The 24,454-nt window shown below is 35.0% G+C and overlaps 1 protein-coding gene across 16 annotated transcripts in view; it reads right to left on the bottom strand.

The window, feature by feature from the left end:
- The window catches only part of ADGRL2 (adhesion G protein-coupled receptor L2), a 208,049-nt gene that overhangs the window by 163,773 nt on the left and 19,822 nt on the right, over positions 1-24,454 (bottom strand). For all 16 annotated transcript variants that reach the window (XM_049879604.1, XM_049879603.1, XM_049879605.1 and 13 more), the window contains exon 2: positions 6,562-6,734. In XM_049879604.1, the coding sequence (XP_049735561.1) occupies positions 6,562-6,634 (73 nt within the window). In that variant the 5' untranslated portion in view covers positions 6,635-6,734. The remainder of the gene's footprint in view (positions 1-6,561; positions 6,735-24,454) is intronic.

Raw genomic sequence — 24,454 nt, 5'->3', positions numbered from 1 at the left:
CTGAATTATATCACTACCTATGAAGAAAGCTGCAGCAATCAAATTAGGTTACACCCATATAACAACAAAGAATATTTAAAATCTCCTAAAAGCGATATAGTTAAGTACTTTCTTAAGGGTAAAATCACAATTTTCTACACTAAAAAAATTTTATAAATAAAACCATTTAAGAAAATACTTATGCCCTGTTTTAAAAGCATGCTAATTTGCATAACTTGTGAATTTAAAAAATAAGGTTACATTTGCTATGCAGCAAACACAAATATGCTGTACAATTTCCATTAATTTAATGGGAGTTGTGACTCTCATTAAGTTTAATAGGAGTCATACTGCCAAATCCCCATGTACCTTACTGAAAATTTACCTCCTAGCCTTCAACTAATCAAATAGACTGACATGAACAAAAGTAGTCAATTTTGCTAGGCTAGGAAATCTAAACCCCTACAGCAAGTCAATTCAGCCTTATCATAGCAATGGTCATGTAGTTGTTCCCAATGAAAACAAGAACAAGGTTATCACAATGCAAAGGGACAAAAATGAAGTAAGAGTTTATGAGGTTCTGAAAATATACCATTTAACCTTAACAAAAATATGTTGTTTTCGCCTAATCTGAAGCGAAGTTTTCAAAATAGTTTTTTTCCTTTTTCAGTATATTATCAGTAGTTTAAAAAAAAAATACTCTTTTTTAGAAGCCTAAAATTATGCCCAAGGAAAGTAATATGGTTTATGTCTCCTTGATTAAAAAATGTATCTTAATATAAAAAATACTAGGACTTATTACAGACACAGAAGAAAGGCTAAATATGCTACACTTCTGTAACCTACGTCAAATCTGACCCATGTTTTTATCCTGATCTATAAGACTAAGTGGAGGTTTAGAAGAGGAGGTCTGATTTTTTCAGGTACCTCTGAAGACTGATCAGAAGAATAAAGAGCATCTCGGAAAGGTATAGTTAAGTAACTCCTAGTATATAACTCGTTACTGTCTTCTGAGTCATAGTGAATCAAATCATAATTTTTCCCCCCCAAAAAAAAATACACAAAAAGTTTTATTTATATCCACACTCATGCACCCTTACCCCTCACCTCAACCACCCACACACAAACAATATTGCAGGGGTTCTCGGCGTGCTGCAGAGCATCGCCCAGAATTTGTCGGAATACAAATGCTTGGACCCCACCCCAGACCTACTTCATCAGAAATCTGTTTTAAACAAGCCCTTTCAGGTGATTCTGTGGCACCTCAAGTTGAGATCCATGACAATACTTTATTTCATATCCATGCTGTTCTCTCACCACACACCTTTTCTCCACCATACTCACCATTCCCTTTGCCTACTTTATTCAGCTTATCTTCAGATTGAGATGCACAAGCATCATTCTCACTTCCAACCGGAAGCCTTTCCTGACATACACCCTCCTCCCCACCCACTCCAACACCCCCTTCTCCAGATGCCTCTGTGAATATCATCATCATGGCACTTCTCACCTTGTGCTAAAACTCCTTATTGTTGACTGCCTCACTACTATGAACATCTTCAAAGATTTATATAATTGTCATGATGGATACTGACTAATTGTTTTCTATATGCCAGGCAAGTTGCCCTGGTTGTGTAGTGATTAAGCGCTCAGGTACGCCCTGAAACGTCAGCGGTTCAAAACTATCAGCCACTCCACGAAATAAAGGTGCGGCAGTTCACTTCCATAAAGACTACAGTCTTGGGAACTCTATGGGGGCAGTTCTACTCTGTCCTACAGGAGTTGACTTGATTCTGTCGAGTCAGAATCAACTCAACAGCAACAGGTTTTTATATGCCAGGCATTGTTCTAGGCACTTGAACACATCAATGAACAAAAGAAAATAAACATATTTCTGTCACTGTGCCATATTATGTATATGTGTATTCATGATTAAAGGAATACATTTTATTTTATGTGTGCACGAACAAAAGAATGAAAGAAAAAAAAAAGCATCAATGGCTATAGTGTTCTCAGTTATTTTAATCTTTCTTAAATGTAACTTTTGAGAACAAAGCTACTATCCCTTCCAGCAAATTAAAAACCACTCTGAAGGAAATATTTATATGCTAAAAACAGTTTTATCTAATTCATATTTATCCCTACATCTGCCTTTTTATGCCACCCAGTTAGTGAAAAGACCCTACAGTCATACATCAATTTTGAGTAAGATATCATTAACTCAAAAAACCCACTGTAGAATGTGCCTGGAGAACTAAAAAGTACATTAAAAACTGGCAAGATAGTATTTCTACAGCTATGTTCTTATGTTATCTTGATTTGTATAAAATAAATATTTAAAGCAGAAATCATAATATTCATTTCTATTTTATATCTGGCATAATATTTTTCTTTGAAAGAAGGATAAGCAACAATGTAATTTGAGTTAATTAACTAAAATTTTGACTAATGAACTCTAATTACATACTCACTACATAAGGAATTCAACCTAAAATTCCTATTACTGACTTTTGCTGAAGAGCTGCTATTATTTGTAACTTGTCACTCAACCAAGCCTTCATATGTCTGATTTCTGCTTGCCAGAGCTCCATTATATAGCATAATTTAATTCTGTAGGACATAAAAATTCAATTTACTTTTCTACTTACTGATACACGATTCCACAGTGGGTTACTATGCTTATAAAAATTGGCCAAAGGAATCAAAGCACACCAGCTTCTCAACAAAACTGATTTTTGAAGGGGTTGAGAGGTTAGTTTTCCAGGAATAAAATAATGTCTAAGGAAAGTTTACAAAATACTTTGAAAGTTTAGTCTTTAAAATCCATTGTTTAGACTGACAAAGACCAGAGGAACCCTTGAGACTACTGCCCTAAGATACCTTTGAAATTGGAACTGAAGCCCCTCCCAGGAGTCACCTTTCATCCAAATAATAGATTGGCTTATAAAATAAACACTATCACCCATGAGTACCTAAAACCTACCTATTGCGGTCGAGTCGATTCCGACTCATAGTGACCCTACCATGCTCCCTTAAATAATCAATTATATAAGACCCAATGATCAACATTTACCCTTCAACAAAGATGCAAAGGTAAGGAGGGACAGGCAAGTTAGATTAATGGAAACAGGAACAAACAGGATGAAAATAATGAGAATGCTGACACACTGTGAAAAACATTAACCAATGTCACGAAACAATATGTACAAAAATTGTTAAAAGGGGAACCGAATCTGCTGTGTAAACTTTTACCTAAAACACGATAAAAAAAATTTTTTGTTTTGTTTTTTAAATCCATTGTTTACCTGGAAATTCTAAACAATTGTCAAAAATACACAGGGGAGAAAAAAATTTAAGAACACATAAACCATTGTCCCTACTTTGCAAAATTTTGATTCTTACAGACAGTGCAAGCTAATTCTATTAAACCTTTATATAATTAGCATTTAGGGTCACTATGAATCGGAACTGACTCGAGGGCACCTAACAACAACAAAATTAGCATTTACCATGGTAAAACTTAAGAAATGTTTAGTGATTTGTTTTTGGATATGCACATAAAATATGACATATTTATAATGTTTGTATATATAACAAATAAGACTTTCTTGCAAATTTGGAAATTTTCCTGATATATTTACAGATATAAAACAAGTCAAAAATTACATTAAACCTTTAAAATCGTATACCAAAGTAAGCATGTATTGATGATTCATGTTTTTTCTGGTCCAAGGCAGTGAAAGAACACAAGGAAACCAAAATTCATGATGAAATGTAGAGAAAGTATCACTACTGTAAACAGGAAAGCTTTGAAAAGAAAGGCATGGCCTGTGGCTGACAACGATACACAGGCTTGCTTCTTCAAAAAAAAAAAAAAAAAAATCTGAATTAGGTTGCCCCTACTCAAAAATCTAAGAGGGGATTCCTACTGAAAAGTCAAAAGCCCAGCAAGGCCAGAATTAACTACTGGAACAGCAACCGGGTCCATGAGCAAACACTCTCCTATCTGCTGCAGATCCTGTCTGGCCTGCTAAACTCGTTACTTCAGCTGATTGCCCACAACAGGTATTTGGGGTTTCAACCCCTGCCCAAGACCAGGAGCTCAAGATCAGGAACTGTGCCTTGCACATTTTTGCATCCTAAACACCTGGTTCACTTTAGTTTCTCAATAAATGAAGGAGGAGGGAGGAAAGCACCTAGGAAACCTGAGTTTACCAACAAGAACAGAGGAACTGTTAAAAAAAAAAAAAAAAAAAAGCTCATCTCAATAAATTTTAAAAAGGTAACAACTCTGCAAAGGTGCAGGAGAAACTTAATGGCTGGATGGCTAAATTTATATCTTCTTTCCCGCACACTCATACCTAACTTTGATTGGTTTCCTCTACAGGTGTTCTGACAATAGAGGATTTCACGCCACATAAAACTTTTCTAAGACAAGCCCGTGTGATGTTGGATCAATGTTCGAACAGTGTGCATTAACTGTGTACAAGTATACTCTTGCAGTTGGCAGTGTGGGTTCTCACCAGGTTCTTTTCACCAGTAGGAGGGAACTGCTTCAAAAGCAACACCCCCTGGCCTGATGTCCCCAAAATGAAGTTCCTCTTAACAGTAGATATGAATCTTGACCTGATAGGTGACACTAGAAATAAAACTGCAGCATCTCATGAAAAAGTCTCTGTTTGCTAGCCCCCCGCTGAGTTAAGCTACCGTGCCAGCAAAGTGCTCTCTATTTGGATTGAGAAATTTTTCATTATGTGGACTAATGAGCCATTGGTCCACACCTGGAATCTTTTTTAAATGTATAAAAACATTCAAACGTAACAGCAGGTATTTAGTTAGACCTCCCCCCCAAAACCAGATGCAAAATTGCAGGCTATACACAGATTTTCACAACAACCCAAGCCAGAAATTCTTATTAAAGTCAGTTCCTGCTTGTTTTTATCATTACAGCGCTATTCACTCAGACATACCACTTTTTAATGTTAGACTTAACATATCTTTCGATCTGATGCAAAGAGCAGTATATATAAAAATACAGTATTTTTTTTTTTTGCAGTATCATCTGAAAATAAAATAACCTATTTGAAATTTTTCCACTGTGATTTAAATCCAAGTGAACGTTGTTTACTTTCTGAATACAGATTGGTATTTCATAAATATTTCTAAATTCCTAAATTTATTATTTATGGGAGTCCTGGTGGCACAGCAGTTAAGAGCTCAGCGGCTAACCAAAAGGTTGGCAGTTCAAACCCACCAGCTGCTCCTATGGGGCAGTTCTACTCTGTCCTATAGGGTTGTTACGAGTTGGAACTGACTCGATTGCAACGGATTTTGGTTACTTATTAAATTATGTTACTATTTTATCTCAATATATTAAATGTAAAAGCCTATAGGGCAAGGATAAAATAATGAAACTATGGAACAAGCAATTCAAATAAAGTTTTTTCTGCAAAATTAAAATGTTAACATTTTGACACTAGTTATTGTCTATTAGCTGACAATATGCCTCTTTTTCTCCACCTATTACCACTTTATTAACGTGCATAAATGGGATCTTTTAAAAATACATATGAAAGCAGTTTGAAAAATTTAAAACATTTTCAAATACATTTAATTAGGACTTAAAAAAGTCCATTATACTTTACATTACATTACAGAGTTTTTATGTTCTTCACAGATACTATAAGATTAATGTATTTTCATGCTAAGTACAATAACCACCACTATCAACTGGCTACAAATATACACATCTTAGCTCCACATTAACTTTTAACCTGCTCTGCAAAAAGTACCTGGATGGGTTTTTTTTTTTTTTTTTCCCACCTGGAATAAATATTTAAGACAAAAGAAATAATGGTTGCTAGGAAATCAACATAGTAACTAATAAATGATGGTTCTATTTCATTAAGTCCCAAAATAAGTATTTACTTCTTTAAAAATCAGGTCTGGCTTCAAAAATATATACTCACTACTCTTTCAAGCTTTAATAAAAAAAAAAAAAAATTTTAAAGCAACACTGAGAAAAATTCCACAATTCTTTTTAAATTTACAGGAAAGTAGTTACTCATATCTGAAAATTTTTTAATTATAAGGAATGCATTTATTGTTAAAGAGAGAGACTACTAAAAAAGGGCACACTACAAAAAATAACTTTTTCCAGAATATATAAAAAAAATGATTTTGTACTTTTAGAACTATAAGCATAGTTCTATGATCACAGACAAACTAAATTTGAAGTGAACGAGCTAGCACAAAATACTTTCAATTTTACTGGAACAGGCTTAGTCAATAAATGTAAAATATATACCAAAACAACATTTTCATTTAGTTCCATTATTTAGAATAACTATATTTTATGAGTTTATATAAAATATAGATTTTAGACTTCTAGTGCTTTCTACACTACATACTTATATAATGATTGTACCAGCAAAAAGAAAAAAAAAAATTCCACATTCAGAAAATATTTTCAGCACGTATTTTAAAAATAATAAAATAGTACTCATTCTAGCCATTTCCATATAAAGAGATTATATAATTCAAGTTCTCCCAGGCTTTTAAAAAAATTAAACTGCATCTTACCTTCTGTATTCGATAAGAAGCTGATTATAATGATAAACCACAGACTTCGCATTCTGCAACCAGAAGACACCATTATTGATCCCTTTAAATATTTTCTTTGTATTCCTTAATGAATCTAGTTATAAATGCCCAGCTTCATCGAACCCAGCAGTCTGCATCATTGATCCTCATATCTGAAAAACAAACAAATCCATCATTTACTCTATGTTCCTGCCCAATGAGAAAAAAAAAAAAGCAAAATAACAATAAGAACTCTCTTTCCCACCCATTCTCCCTCCCTCCTGAGTATAAAGAATAATGGTATGTATTTTGATTCTATATCCAATATGGAAGTTGCTTGATTACACTGGATATCTGAGCCATACACTTCTAAAACTGGTCAAGGCCAAAAGAAGATTTACAGATAACCGTGACACGTAAAGTCATAGAAAAGTTATATTAATTCTTGATGATGAATTTTTCTTAGAAAACCACAGGGAAGGCCTAGAGAATGACTCTAGATTAACACAGCATAATATCTTTTTATGCCACATATTACTCTTTTTACCAAAGTACTACATATAGTATGTAACACTTCTAAACAATTTCATGACTACATATACTTTTTGTTTCCAGTGATGGTAAACAATAATGGCATCTATTATATTATCCAGTGACCTTATGAGATACAGATGTAACAAAACAGTTTTTCTATACAAGGGTAATATTAACATATGGGTGTACTTTAATTTATATAATAAAGGTATTCCTACAACACTACATTCCTGAACATCAAATTATTTTTCTCATTATTCTTTACTAAGGGGGGGAGTGTTTAATAATATAATTCCCTTTTTTTTTGTTTTTAAAAGAGATAAGTTTAAGATTTTCATATATTGGTTTTTCTTACCGTATCATATAACCTAGCAAAGTCAAGCCTACATCACTGATTTCACTGGACCCAAGTGAAAACCCAAAACCATGACTGTACCTCCAAGGTTACATCACTAATTTAAAAAGTTAGGCCAGTCTAATTAATTGGCTAGCCCTTAGAGTCCAGTTCTCTAAACTGGAAACGGTACAAAAACGTTAGGTGCCTACTTAATCAAAGCATTTCTTAGATCCTGGGTCTGCTGAGACCACGTCAGTTGTTGGACTCCATCCAAGTGTTTTACTTCACTCTAGAGCAGTACTGAACTGCCTTGTGGTACACATAGAGTCAGTCCCCAAATATCTAGCCTGCTGGTCTAGCCTCTAAGAGTAAACAAACTGCAAAATTTTTCCTTTAAAGTGACATCTGACAGTTTCCGTCATTTTCTTCTAAGCATTACCAATTTTTCTCAAGCCACACTTAAACCTGGTAGAACTAGAAGTTTCATGAAGTGGTGAGGTGAACCCCTCCACCATCCTGAGGCTGTGTATGTAACTCAAATAAAATGAACTCTTACATAATTTAGATGCTGTAACTAAAGCATAAAGGAAAATTCAGAAAACAAAAATTTCCTGGATAACTTAGTTATTTTTCATAGTATCTGAACTATGCTGCATTTACTAAATGTTCCATATATCACGTGATTCTATTACTAGCTCACTATGTTCCATTTTCAATTCATTATAATGTAACTTCAGTGGAAAGGCAAATTCTAAACGATTTGAAATACTTATCACGCTCTAAAGTCAGTCTTGCTTTACCAACAAACACACCAAACAGAACATTAAAAAAATCTTATGCTATAGTTTAAATATAAAGATCCATAAAATCAAATGAAATTGTTAAGTGGATGCATGTTTTGATGTGTATATTTTCACCAAAAATAATTTTTACAAAAATCAGATGAAACTAGCAAAATAATTCTATATAACGAGTTTATTTTATCATGCCTACAGTTTTAGAGATAACACTGCTTCCCTTCATACCCCTCCATGACCCATATCAGCCCAATATTTTCTCTATCTCTGAATGCCATGAAGACCTTTAGATATCATGATGGTGGCAGGGGATCACAGTTGGTATTACTTAGTTCTGAGACCATTTTAGATGCTTCTCCTCCAAAGAAACAGGGCAAGAACAAAGGAAAGAGAAAATGTCTTCTTCTGAATGCCAAAAATACCAAAAGAAGAACAGTATATGAAAAATTAATCTGATAGAATGGAAGAAAAACACAGGCTAGAACTCAAATTCTTAAAAATTCTAGCTTTAGGGGCCAGTTGAGACTAGAGGACTCCCTGAGACTATCACCCTGCTACAGACAGACTTTAAACCTTGAAACAAAACTATCCCTTGAGGTCATCTTTTATTGAAATAACTGGCTGGTACACAAAATAAAGCATATTACCCGTGAGGATCTTGCTCCATCAAAAAATCATCTACGTGAGACCAAAAAGTCAACAGTTACTCTAAAGCAAAGATAAGACCGACGATAAGGGGGCAGGGAAACTAGAGTACTGGAAACAGAACAACCAGAACAAAACTAAAGAGAATGCTGACACATTGTAAAAAATGTAATTAACGTCACTGAACAATTTGTATACAAACTATTAAATGGGAACCTAATTTGCTGTGTAAACTTTCACAGAAAACACAATAAATTAGTTTTTAAAAATTAATCTGATGGAGGCCCATGGCACACATCCCTGAAAAACAGGCTGGCTCTATTCATTTTTCAGTCTGAGCTCCCAGACTATTCCAGAAGACAAAATCAAAACTAAAGCTGCAGTTAACAACCGCTGCAGCAAAGTTGATGTTGTTAGTTGCGATTACGTTGGCCCTTGACTCACGGCAATTCCATGCCAATCAGAATGAAATGCTGCCAATTCTGTGCTATCCCCATAATCAGATACAGGCAGGCTGTTGTGATTCACAGGGTTTTCAATGACTGCTTTTCAAAAGCTACTTCCAGGCCTTTCTTCTTAGTCCATCTTAGTCTACAAGTACTGCTGAAACCTGTTCATCATCATAGCAACATGCAAGCTTCCATCGACAGACAGGTGGTCGCTGCACATGAGGTGCACCGGCAAGGAATCACACCAGGGTGTCCCACATGGAAGGCGAGAATTCTACCAGTGAACCATCAATGCAGAGTTCCTGCCTTAAAACTACAGGCTATTCTGTACAAAACATAAGAAAAAGTCATCACTTCAAGGCTAATCAATAAATAATTGCTTATATCCTACAGACTGTTCAATGATGTGACCAAGCAAATAGGATAATTTCAATGCATGGATGAGGTCCATCACTGCTACAAGTAAAATTAAGTCAGCCATTTGATTGCTCCTGATTCAAGCAAAGACTTTTGACTGTCCAAGTTTTAGCTGTAATGGGTACTTTCATTTCAATGAGCTACTGCCATGGGCTGTTTGCCCACATGTACAACTCTTGAACAAGTTTCCACTTTCTTAAAGCAATCCACGACCAGTCTGTCTTCAGTCATCTGCTATTTGAAAGAGTCCTTGTTTGTGGAAAGAAAGGGAAGGAAGAAATCAGGCACTGAAGACTGCCTTGTAGGAAACAGCTGCCAAGATAGGAAACCTTGTTAGTGAGGGGAAATGGAGGAGGAAACCACACAACCAGGACCTCGTTTGCGGTCTTTGGCCAGAGCAGAATGCTTCATGAACAGATTGTAACTATACTAAAAATTCTATGTGTTCTTAAGGTCTGAGAATGTGAAACACAATTTAAAAAGTATACTCCAGTCAGTTATGAGATTTAACGTAAATGTTTCTGACAAACAGAAACAGGTTCAGGAATTTATAAAATCATGGCTTCTTTTATGCAATGCAAATAAAGCTGAAGTCCACTGGCCTGTGCCATAAGTAAAAAGAATATTAAATTTATTTTTCTCACTTCTACAAACTATATCCAACCACTTCCACAAACTATATCCAACCACTTCCACATCAAAATAAAGTTATTTTCAACCTTAAATTTTGAAAACTAAGTCGAAAGATTTTACTGCTGTGATCCAAATTAAAAACTAACCCTCCATTAAACAAATGTTAATGAAAACTGCAATGCTTAGCAAACCACATTCAGCTAAGACTAGAACAAATACCAACATATATAATCAAATATGGTCTAACTAATCTCAAGAAACATTGCTTCTAAATGAAACAAACTAAAGGACACTCATAAACTTAGACACAGCTAACAGACTTTTCTGTCAAACTCTACGACCACCTGCAAAGGGAAACGCAGTAAGCATCTCACACCATAAAACAACAACAACAAAAAGAACAATCAAATCTCTTTTCAACAAACTGAAAAGATTACTTTTGATTTCCCACATTAAAAACCTATTTGTCTTGGGAGCAGGAGAGCAGTGGGATGCAGACCCCAAATTCTCATAAGACCAGACTTAATGGTCTGACTGAGACTAGAAGGACCCCGGTGGTCATGGCCCCCAAACCTTCTGTTGGCCCAGGACAGGAACCATTCCCAAAGCCAACTCTTCAGTCAGACATGGATTGGACTGGACAATGGGCTGGAGAGGGATGCTGGTGAGAAGTGAGCTTCTTGGATCAGGTGGACACTTGAGACTATGTTGGCATCTCCTGCCTGGAGGGGAGATGAGAGGGTGGAGGGGGTTAGAAGCTGGCGAAATGGACACGAAAAGAGAGAGTGAGTGCAGGGAGAAAGCGGGCTGTCTCATTAGGGGGAGAGTAATTGGGAGTGTGTAGCAAGGTGTATACGGGTTTTTGTGTGAGAGACTGACTTGATTCGTAAACTTCCCCTTAAAGCACAATAAAAATTATTTAAAAAAAAAACCTATTTGTCTTTATATTTAAAAGTCAAAAAAAAAAAAAATCCTTAAAGAATTTCAGTCAAGCTTAGCACAAAGTGGGGGAGGAATGTACACTAACGGAGGTGAGTAGTTCATTTCTTAGTAAAAACAGAAACAAAATACTTCTACTTAAACCATAAATGACTATGATTCGTAAAAATCCAGCTACTTTTAACGTGCAAACTCACCCTATCTCCACTTTTTTTCCTAAATCTTCAAATAAAAAGATAATTTCACCCTGTCTTGTTTCTATATATGACAAACTATTGTCTACCAAACCTCTGTCATGAGGTTTTTTAGATCTAAGTATCCTATTACTCTGTCATGTAAAAGTCAATTAATGCATCATTACTACTAAACCTTCCAAAGCTGAACAGTGACTTCCAGGAATATGCCTCAGCATTGTTTATATCCCAACAGCCCTCAATGTTTTATATGCTACTTACAATGTACAGTCAGCTGCAGTCTTTCAGACAGTAACCTGCTTATATTTATTAGCTGCATGAAATATCCCATATCTTAAACTGTCGGCAAAATTATTTAAAAGGAAAACACCACTAACTAGTTTTAATAGTCACGTATTTATGTTACATTATCAAGACATCATACTTAAGTTATATGCAATGATGCCTCTTTTACAAAAAAAAAAAAGAAAGAAAAAATTAAAACCCAAATCAGTGAAAGAAGTAGAATATAACACACTTCAAATTGATAGAAGGAAAAAGAAAAGGTAAACCAAAATTTTCTAAAACTGGTAAACTTAGGTGTATACTCTGCTAACAACAAAGCCAGCATAAAGATTCCTACCCTAACTTTATCTCTGATTTCTACTCATGGGCACCACACTATTGTGAATACTAGCTATTCAAGCCAAAACAACTATATGCATAAAGAAAACAGGGAAAAGAAAGCACCCTCTCATCATAAGACCTACCACAGTCACCCATTCTTGTCATTAGGCACGAATGCTGCGTAGAAGCCCTGGTGACACAGTGCTTTAGAGCTCAGCTGCTAACCAAAAGGTCCACCAGGCACTCCTTGGAAACTATGGGGCGGTTCTACTCCATCCTATAGGGTCGTTATGAGTCTGAATCGACTTGATGGCAGTGGGTTTAGGTTTGGTTGTTGTTTAATGCTGTGTAAAGTAAGACATTAATGCTATGGGTAAGTCTAGAATTCTATGCAATGAATGTGTCTTCTCTAAATAAAAACTAAAGCTGGCAGGGTTTCTGATCATATTTGCAAAATTAAATGATAATTATTATGACAGTTTGTGAACAAAAGAAAGCAGCTTTTCTATATCTTATCAAATTCCATTCCACTTCCATGCAAAGGCTCAGCAAATAGTTTTAATTTAGCTAAACCTTATTCAGGGTATTCACTTTTTTGAAAAACTTTGTGTGTAATCCTCATTATCTAGAATTTCCCCTTCTTGTTAACACAGGCAAAAACACTGACTCCCTTGGAAGTTATCCTTCAGTAAGTTGGCGAAGAAAACCTTTGCTGTGGCTAATCAGAAAGGCTTTCTTGGCTCCAGGCAGTAATCTTCTTTTGCCAAGTTTGAGTTTATATTTTCACTCCTTTCCCAAGGATAGGCTTGGGTATAGAAATGCTGTTAGAGATTCTAAAACCAAGTGGTCGACCACTAGTCACTATCGTCTATTCATTTCATTTCAATGGACACTGATATCAAGTTTGGAATACTTAAATAATTTTGCTAAAGTTCCCTTAACATAATTGATCTTATCCTTTTACTGAAACTTCCTTATTGTAAAGAAAGAAATTCTCCTATAAGAGGGGTTAGGGTCAGAGCAGAAGAGAGTTCAGGAATGTCCCAAGTTGATTACATCTGCTATGTGCTGTGTAACTGGGAGTCATGCTGAGCATGCAAAAGGGGCTTGTAGCTGTGGACACTAGAGGCACAGCCTGGGGCTTCGTGCCATTCTCTTCATTAAAATCCTATGAGCTGAAATAATAAAAACAAATAAGCTGGCATTTTCAAACCAATGTAGGGGACATTTTATGATTGAACATAAACTTGCAAATGAAGTTTCAAAAGAATAAAAATAGAGCTATGTGCCTAGCCAAAATATTATCTTACGTATCATGAATGGCTGATGGCTTCCCCAGCTTTCCTAACAACAAATCAGAAATCTATTTGTTTGAAATATTTTGCATCTATTATCAGAAAAAAAATTTTAAACAACATAGAAGTTATTTTTTCTCTTTTTCGGGGGGAAGGAAAAGCCCATTTTAAATGTTGGTCCAATCCAACTTCTTAAGACATTGTTCTTTCCTCTTAACTTCCTAGTTGTCTAGCATTCTCATGCAATTTTTTAGAGTTGAATATAAATTTATGCGTTCTATGACAAGTAATACTTTTTATTTTAAGCAACCATTTTCTGAGTGCCTAAACCCAGATAACCAAACCCACTGTCGTCAAGTCGATTCCAACTGATAGCGACCCTACAGGACTGAGCAGAACTGCCCCATATGGGGGGTTTCCATGGCTGTAGTCTTTACAGAAGCAGACAGCCATATCTTTCTCACGAGGATCGGCTGGTGGGTTTGAATCACAGACCTTTCAGTTAGAGCTGAGCACCTAACCACTGCACCACCAGGACTCCTCCTGAGTGCCTACTATGTGCTAAATACTCAATCAGACACATATCCTTATAAAAATACAGGATCAACATTATAAAGTTCAAAATGTGAGGCTGAGCTTCAAGGTCAATATTATAAAGGTCGAAATCTGAGACTCAGAAAGGTAAAAGTAACTTGACTGAAATTACTCAGCTAGTAAGTGGGAGAGTTTGGATTCCATTCCGAGGCAAACCACAAAGCTGTTCTTTCCACTAGTCACCAGATCATTTATTCAACAAATATTTAATGAGCCATCTATTATGTGCTGTGTACTGAGGAACAAAAGAGATAAAAATCCTCACCCTCAGGGAGATTACATTCTACCTCAGAAACAACACTTCCTTATAAAAAGCTATATATGCCTGGCACATGGTTAGATTCCCTTATATCATTTCAGGTAACTGTCACAACCACCTTAAGAAATAAATACTGCCCCCATGTTACTTTAAAAGGAGACTACTCTACCTTCTCAAGGGCAGTAAGTAGCTGTGCTGGGATCTAAGCCCATGTTCTAAAATCACTATTGCCACTAATTAAGTAGTTTAGATTAACTTGCTCACTTTATACGTTTTATTATCTTTTCCTCTAGAATAAAAAATGAAAATAGAACAAAGTCATTTTGGGATTATGAAAGTGATAGACCAAAAAAATAAGGAGCTGACTTTTAAAATATTTACATGAGCAAAACCAACATCCCTAAGGTAATGATAGCTAAATGTTAACTTAATTTTTAGTATTTTCAGTTGAGCTATCTTAATTTCATTGATTTATATTTCTATTTAAAATGTTTATATCTTACAAATTATTCTGGACTGATAAATCTTATCCACTGTAGCGCGTAAGATGCAATCTTATGTTTGGCTCACTGCACAGGATCCTTTGTTCATAAATCATTGTTACTAGCCATTCCCCCAATCGATATTCAAATTCCCTCTTGGTCTATATATACAACCACTAAATGAAATAATAATGACCCAGGATCTGTCATATATTAGATCATCAATATTACCATCAGGGGTTTCTTAGAGGTAATGAGGTAATCTGAGTAAAATATGTCAAATGATCTTAAAAATAAATATGAAAAATTAACTACAGAGAATACACAGTAAGAATCTGAAGAAAATGATGTGGAGTGTAGCGAACTGCTTTGTAATCAATCAATGATACAATTCATTTGGAAACTGTCAATCTATAGTGTCATCTCAACTTACAATTCTTACTTTTAAAACAGATAATATTAGCACTATAATTGCTTTGGGTCAGCTAAAGTCAATGAATATTTCAGTGAGTACCTCCTAGATGCTTTTGACAGTAAATGCTGAAACGTTATTTATTTTTACCTTATATATTAATTGCTCCTGTGCTACAAAACTGGTAAAGATATGATTATAAAGAGATTAAGATATTGTTGCCACATTCAAAAGTTAGTTAATAATCTCATATAGAAAATGAAATATACAAGTGAACAACTTTAAGACCCAAAATATGCATTCACTAATGATAAACTCCCCAGAACTTCATGGTAATAAATGTATTTTATACTAAAACAATGAAGAAGAAAAATATGAGCAGTTTCTGAACCTGTGTTTTCCTTAAGATGTGTACCCAGATCAACCAGTATTACACCTCAGTGAAAAGAGCCCAAGACTGAGATCAGTACATAGACACCAGAACCCCAGCTTACATGCCAAGATGAGAGTTTGGGCGATTCACAAACATCTAGGTCTGAAGTTCAGCAACTAAATATGATTCTATTAATTTCCCAATTATGTGTATGATCCTGATTCCATCTTAAGTAATTCTAAAGAACACTTTTAAAGGTTACTGCAATATATTTAACTAAGGTCTTGTCTCCTCCATAAAAATGCGCCTAAGCAATTATTCTAATCCTTAGGGGTTTTTTTTTAACTACATCTAAAGAAGTGGCTCAAAAAAAAAAAAAAAGTGGCTATTTCAGGAAAAAAATCATTTTTTGAAATCTTCACACCGATTATTACACTGGCAGCCATAATATAATAACCTGATAGTTATTCAGTTCACACATATCACTCTGCCTCTGTGAGAACATTACACGTGATCAAAAAGGAAGATGTCATCAGGGACTTCAAGAAAGAGCAAGTTCCTGGGCCTTATCCTGAGTTAGTCTCCACTCATTTATCTACAATCTACAAGTAAAACACAAAACAAAAGCATTTTATTGGGCTAAACAGAAGAGAAATTTATCAATTCTTTTTGAGTAATCAATTTGGCCACATTAAGGATAACGTTATAGACTAAATGAGTGAAACGCACAGACACTTTTGCTTCCAGCGGCAGGCTGAGAGTCTATGAGCCTGTTGTGGCTGATCTCTCTAAAGCGCATTAGGAGACTGAGATAAAAACCAAACAACTAAACCCGACTCACAGCAACCCTACAGGACAGAGCAGAACTGCCCCACAGGGTTTCCAAGGAGTGGCTGGTGGATTCGAATTGCTGACTTTTTGGTTCGTAGCCGAGCTCTTAACCACTGTACCACCAGGGCTCTGGAGACTTAGATAGGAAGGCAAAGAAATATGCATGAACATAACTATTAAGAAACACTAATGAACTCTGTCATTTTGAATAACTGTTAAATATGAAAATACTTAAAGCAAAAAACAAAACTTTATTAAAAAATTAAAACATCAATTTTATGTTAGTGCTTCTTAACTATTCAATCACAGAGTGGGGGAGGTATATGTGGTTTTTCAAAGAGGGGTTTTCAACTTTAAAATATAATTTTATAACCTCTATTAAAATTTTACATAACATTAAAGTTAGTCATAAACCAGTGCTGTTTAATAAAAAGAAACATACATTATAAAAAGCTGAGAAAAACTGACTGGAAGCTTGAATTACCTGCCAAGACTCTCATTTGGTAAGAGACTAATAATGTATTTTTGTATCATTTTAATAATTTAAATATATTTTTTTCATTCAGAAAATTTTCAGGAAAAATACACCACTAATTGCTGCTACTCCAAATGTAAAGGAAGGCAAAAAACTGGTTTTAGTAACTACAAATGATACTAACTAGTAACCCCTCAAATCTCTTAAGTTTAACATTTTCAATAATATCCTGTTACATCTGAAAAAATGGAAAGCAAGAAATTATATAGACATACTACAAATCATGGGTCTGGAAACTTTTTCTATAAAGGGCCAGACAGTAAATATTTTAGGATCTGTGGTCCATTATATGGTCTCTGTCAGAGCTACAGGACTCTGTAATTGCAGCGTGAACGAAGGCAGAAGAAATGCAGGAACAAATGACCCGGCTTTGTGCCAATAAAATTTTATTTACAAAAACAGTTGGGCAGCAGCCATTTGCCACCCTCTCCTATAGATGGACAAGCACAAGTCCAAGATAACTAGACACAGCTGAGTCAAGTAATGAGCTGACTGACTCATCACTATCAATGTCTGCCAAAATAATCAAACCAACTTTAGTCTATTATTTTAAGAAATTAATTTAAATGTTAGTGTAAATGTAAATTAACCATGCTGGAATATGAATTAAAAAACAAAGCAACACTATTTTTACTGACCAAAACAAATTACTGTTTGGGTGCATGTATAATAGAGCCATATGTACAGCTTGCAGTGTTTGGAGGGGAACTCCAGAAAAGAAAACAGACGACCTTACCACAGTAACATATCCTACTACTTTGTTTGGCAGGAGAGAACGAAAAACCAATCAAAACAGTAAGTAACAGGAGACTGAAAAATATGAGGTTTAGACAAGACCCCTGCGGTATTCTACCATCAGTATGATGGTTTCAAAAAGCTACTGGTAAAAGTGGCTTCAAACTCCTGAAATTTCTGTCACCATTGCTATTCACCCATACGAAATACTGGATCTAACCCAGTTCCACATTTTGATCAATAAGAAACTGCTTAAATCTAATTTGCTGACTTTCTGCTGTAACTCTAAAAATTCAACAAGGCCAAAATCGCCAATCTTACTCCAAATAATTACGAAGCCCCAATAAATGTACACATCTGTTTTAGAAGAAAAGTATTTCTAGAGCTTTCTAGTTTCCCGTATCCAGATTCCTGCCCAATAATACTTTGGTTGTTGCTATTATAGTAGTTTTTTATATTTTGCAAAACAAATGTTTCTTAAAACTTAGTACCCATGCTGTGACATACCATTCATAGGAATAACATTTCTAAGCTACAATTAATAGATATCACATTAAAAAAAAAAAGGAGGCTAAGCTTTTCTGTCAACGTTATTTATATAAGACAAAAAAGTGGAAAAGGTTACAAATTTTTAATCAGAGCATTATACTATGGTTGTAATAATCTAGGTGTTTCACTGGAAGTGAAGTGGATTACTGTAAATGAAATTTTAAAATGTCCTTTCTGTTTTACAGATAAGACAAAATGACTTTTTTTCATGTCTCCAGCGATAAGGATAAATTTGCCACACATTTAAATGGTGCCTTCACCCTTTCCACCCTGGCTCATGAGTTAATAATTCAGTGACATTAATACGAGAAGATAAATGATAAAAAGGTTAAGGCGCATGAGCCAACCATACGCACATACTTCTTTTAGCACAGTTAATACTTCTCTGCCAATTATAGCTAAAACTTTTTAACAGTTTTCAATAGCGTTTTTACAATCTAAGTAGCAGCTTATGCACACACAATTTCACACAATTCAGGCTTAATAAATCTCCTGCTGGTACCAAACAATCATTCTAGGGGATTAAAGTGCAACATCTGTTAACATTAATAATGTTTTATATAGTTATATGTATTAAAGAAGCCTCTACTCCATTACTAGTTTCCTGAAAAACCTTCTAGACCAATATACTGATTTAGCATGAATTATACATATATCCTTCAATTGGTGACTTACAATAACAAAGAAATACATTAGTGTGAAATGGTAAGAGAAAAAAAAAATCACATCCATTATGAAATAACGTATTTTCTCTGCACAAAGCTTACTAAATGGGTATGGCGTGCATGCATAGGCATACACACACACACACAAATGAAATCTGCCACGTTTCTAATAGTTTTTAAAACCAAAAATCTTCTGGAGCTTTTCCCAATAATCTTGAGATTGAGTAGAATACAGCTCTGCTAACACAAAAGGTACTTCACTTTAAGGTGGTACACTTTCACTGCTGTATTGATGCTTGCCCTGAAACGTCTGCATCCTACGCCTGTCCTTCCCTCTGTCCTAACCTCCTTCTCCCTAAATTTCAGCAAAAACCCCTAGCCGATTTCTCACCCTCCATGCAGCTTGCTAACCTCCACCAGACTAATCTTCCTAATTCACTCTAAAACCATACAAATGTGTAAAACTGGAACCAATCCTGGAGATCATTTCATATATGAGAAAAAAGAAAACATTTGGACTTGTAACTTCACAATGCAGATCTCAGAACTGTGTTTTTTTTTTTTTTAATTTTCCCATAAGTACACATATTATCTCACTGTAATTTAATTATCTCAATAAATCTATTATGTAAGGAAAATAAGGAAATCAAGACTGACAGTCAAAGAGTGGTATAATGAAGAAAAAAAAAGTTCTTAAAGCAGCAAAAAGCAAAACGGGGCATAGAACCCAAACAAAACTTCAAAACCATTTTAATCTAACCCCATTTCTGTCAAACTTATTTATTCAGTAATTCTGAATATGTCTTTCAAATTGACTTTTACTCAAGATTTTTTACTCACATGAAAGAAAGCATTTCCCTTCTTTCCACTGAAAGAAATTCTATACAGACTTGACACGGTTCAAAAGCCACCTGACCACCTCAAACTGAAAAAAACACCTCTCCCTCCGTGCATTCCTACAGTCATTATCTGTGTCATTTGTCTGGCAATTGTTTCTGGGCTATCTTGTGACTCCTCTTCCATTAAGCTTTTAAACTATTTTTAAAATCTCTTTTGTCAAAATATTCAACATTTGCCTTTCATCAACATAAATCTTTTCAAACCAAGACAACAAATAATTTCCTGGATACACACTTTGCACAAGGCCCTGCAAGCAATACAATGATGCAGAAGATAAGAAAATGAGACAAGTATGCAAACAATTTTAACGTAATTAAGAGAATAATTGCTCCTTGTAGACCATGACTTCTGCTTATCACTTTTGTACTGATTCTGATAATGTGATATCCTGGTGATTAATATAGTGAATATATTATAAATGAATAGTCAATCTACTGGAAACTTTTTTATATCTGGAACCCCCTCTGCCACTAGCCTCTTGGCCAGTTACTACTCTTTTCCCAAGACTTGGTTCAGGCCCATCAGTGGACTCTCTGACTCCCTCCACACACCATAGGGGGACACTGCCATTTGTGTCCTTAGCACTATGTGTTAGCACTACCACAAAGCATCTGAAGTATCACTTTTTTTCAAAAGGTTCTGAGCCAACTGAATGCACAACCAATAGCTGTTACTTCTGTAACTTTAGGGCCACATACCCTCCCCCATGTTGTTGTTGTTGTTGTTGTGTTCCCTCCAGTTTATTCCAACTCATAGTGACCCCATGTGACAGAGCAGAACTGCCTCACAGGGTTTTGTTCACTGTAATCGCCAGAGGTCTTTCTCCTGAGAAGCAGCTGGTGGGTTCTAACTGCCAACCCCACTCTGCTACTTAACCATTTGCACCATCAGGGCTCCTTCACCATTCTGTAACACCTGGCTAATGGCTGGTATTTAATAAATATTGTTGATGGGAGGAAGGAATGAAGGGAAGAAGAGGTAAATAATAAACGGAAATATGGGAAATATATGAATAGTGGAAAGTATGAAGAAAAGTAGATAAAAATCAGAAACTTAAGTGTGAAAAACAAACACCTTTTTTTTTTTCTAAACTGGAAGCAAACCTAAGAGATCTGTTACAGTAGCAATTTTCAAGGTTTTTTCTACCAGGACTATTTTTTAATATTTAATTAAATATTGAGAAATGCCACTGTATAAGACAGAAAATACAACAAATAAGTTTTTCAGGAAGTTTAACTTATCACTGTTTGGCATAAAATACCTCAATGTTTTCATGATTTATATAAGCCAATACATCCCTTAAGAGCTAGTTGTAAAAACCGTGTTTCCTTACCGTAAGAGAGAGGAAGCGGAAATGGCCGTAATTACTGGGGAAACTAAGATCTCAGGCCCAAACTCCAGTAAAATAATTCTTTGATCAAGTTTTCCTTTAAAATACTTAAAAGTATAAGACAATATCTGTAAAAACAATTTAAAATTTGAAATATTTAAATTGGAAACGCTGGTGGTGTGGCAGTTAAGATTTCGGCTGCTAACCAGAAGGCTGGCAGTTCGAATCCACCAGGCACTCCTTGGAAACCCTATGGAGCAGTTCTACTCTGTCCTATAGAGATAATATCTGCAAAAAACAATTTGGAATATTTAAATTGATTTTAAATTTTTTAAAGTATCATGAAATTTGAAATTATAAAAAACAGAATAATTTTGCTTTTAAATAAAAATTGAGGATTGTATAAATGTAGGAAATTGACATTTTTTCTCAAAGTATACTAAAAAATGTAATTTTTTCTTACAATGTTCTTTAGAAGGCAGGCTTCCACATTCATACTTCCTCCTGACTATTTTGAATTTGAAAAAATACTGCTTCAATCAGTAAAATTCTTAACGGTGAAATTTTTTTGAGTAGAGGGCAACATTAAGTTAGAACGCACATTTATTACCATTCAGAACAAAGAATGAGAAAATTAAAATCCAGACCTTTTCTCTCCTGCAGAATTATAGAAAATTAGTATTCCAGTTCAATAATCAATCTTGGGCTGATATCTGGCCTCTACAAAAAAATCAGTAAATTTCACACCAGGGATTAGACTTCCCAGTTTGCAACTGAAGTACATGATATTGCCTACAGTGCCCAAAGCATTGTGGAGTATTTCTTTTCAGTATTTTCAATTTACTGAAGCTCTTGAAAAACCAAGGGCTACTTCTAAATCCTAACTTTCCACAGTTCCTCAGATCAACATTTAATTGACTTTAATACAAGAATCAAACAGTGGTGACAACAAATCGAAGCAGCTCATTTGCAGAAAGATATCTGAATATTAAATATGCAATTTAACAGGTTTTAATAATCAGACTCTAAACGGTGTAAAATATATGTCTGTCCTAATTTGGTAAGACATGCTTCTCATATAACACTTGTCAAACTAAATACAGGGAATTGTTGTGGCATTTCACTAAATTAAAATCTTGAATCTCTACAGCTAGAATGTACAAATTTAGATTTTATTAATACTTTAAATCAAACCACAGCTATTATTCAGTTTCATATAATACGATTAATAGCAATCTGTGGTGAACGCAAGAACACAATGAGATTTCAATAAGGTTTCAAAGACATTTTGGAAGGCAGACACCCACCACCCTCCAAAAAAAACTCAAAAATTATCATTTCACAATTTAAAAAAAAGATAATCTACCTGTGATATCTAATTACCCACTAAAGAAAGAACGGATCATTGCATACCAGAACTTGTCTCTGAAGCTAAAATTTAGGCCACCTTTGCTAAAAGTTTGCATCAGACATTAAATGCTGTTTCCCAGGCTGCTAAATGACACGAGGTCACATAAAGTTTGATAACAATTCAACCACAGATTTGAGAAAATAGCTTGTCAAAGCCATTTTTCCTTATATAGTTTATACTATAAAAATTCGAATGCTTTTTCAAATAATTTTGTTGTATTTTATAGTTCCCTTAACCAACAAAATAAAGTTCAGACTACAGTAACAACACATCATATTTATCTAATCTCGCTTTATCTTATGTGAAATACCTTATGCGTATCTAAGTCTTCAGCGTAACTGATCCACCAAGGAGAAAAAAGAAGCAAGTCTTCAAACCTGGATACAGTTCTGACAAGTATCCTCTCCTGACTTTCTTTTAAAACTGTTAACATGTGGGAGGGTCCTAATATCTGGGAGGATTTGGAGGCAGGAGTTTTGGAGCTGTGATTGTAGGTCAGGCAGAAGAATTACAAAAAGAGAATCCTGCTTGCATGATTCCCTATGGTAATCCAATTAGAAGTCAGATTTATATAAAATAAAATGAGAAATAACTACTAGTCTTTTTTACTTCACCACACAGTAAAAGTGGAAGAAAGTACTGATATTTTCAGGTGGACAGGTAGACAACACTTACTGTTTTCAATATCAGAACATCAATTTTGATAAAGGTCAGCCAGGTCAGTCACTGACTTATCATCTACAGAATACAGCAAAAAGATAACAGAAAGCCCTATAATAAAATAGAAATCCCTGAGCAGAATGGAGAAAAGGAGGAGAGAACATACTAAAAGAAAAACCCATTATGAGGAATGTTACATGAAGTTTAAACCACTGAACAGGCATTGCCTAAACAATGGTGAGAGGGGGCCTAATAAACTAAAACCAAACCCACTGCCTTAGAGTCGATTCCGACTCTTTGTGACCTTGCAGGACACAGTGGCACGACCCCAGGGGGGTTCCAAGGCTGTAAATCTTTACTGAAGCACACTGCCACAACTTTCTCCCTCGGAGCAGGTGGTAGGTTTCCAACTCCTGATCCTTCCGTTAGCAGATAAGCACTTAATCACTGCGCCACCAGGGCCCTTAGTGGACTAATAGCATATGAAAATTTCAGCTATCACTCTGACAAACTTGTCCTGACATATTAATGTTTATTTCTAATTTTAGCATCAGCCCACACCAAACAAAAAAGCGAGAAAAAAATAAAGCAAGCCTTAAGAGTGGAAAAGAGTGCTGAAAGACATAGGCGGCTTAAAAATGTGAGCCAATGTTCATCTTATTTAATCTACATTGATAATGATAATCACGTAAGTATTTACTGAGCGCTTTCCACATATTTTAAGCTGTATTAAACATTATGACAAGTATGTTACAAAAATATTCTCTATTATATAGAAGGAATACTACTAGAAAAATCAGTATGTTAGTTCTTTTATTATCATCTTTACCATTCCTATAACCATGAGAGGAATCTATAACTGGTTAGGTTCTAGCGCAGTCTACTGTCATCTGCGTTATTATCAATGATAACCATTTGTTCAAAAATATATTGAGAGCCTAATCAAAGTTAATCACCAATGGACAGGTGGTTTTCGTTGTTGTTCAGACTTGGTACTCACAATTAACATGACACAGAGGACCAGCTATAAAGCCTAAAAATTATTGCTGGGTCTGAAGAATTGAAAAGCTATTGAGGAAATGGTTCCGCTACTCTTATTAGGAACAAAACTTAGCTGAAAAATTTCCTATATATCAATAAAATAAAAATATAACATCACAAGTTCATGATAACAAAAGAGAAACCCTCAGTAAAGAGAAATTGCAAAGAATTTTTTTTTTAAAAAAGCCTTTGAGGGCACAGAAACCCTGAGCTTTCTGAAAAGGGACAGGCTGGTATCTAAGGAAACCTAAGAATACCAAATTAGTTGGT

Source organism: Elephas maximus, chromosome 3, assembly GCF_024166365.1.
Source record: "Elephas maximus indicus isolate mEleMax1 chromosome 3, mEleMax1 primary haplotype, whole genome shotgun sequence".
NCBI lineage: Eukaryota > Metazoa > Chordata > Mammalia > Proboscidea > Elephantidae > Elephas > Elephas maximus.
Note: the sequence above shows the minus strand (reverse complement) of the source record. Positions and strands in the feature narration are given on the sequence as shown.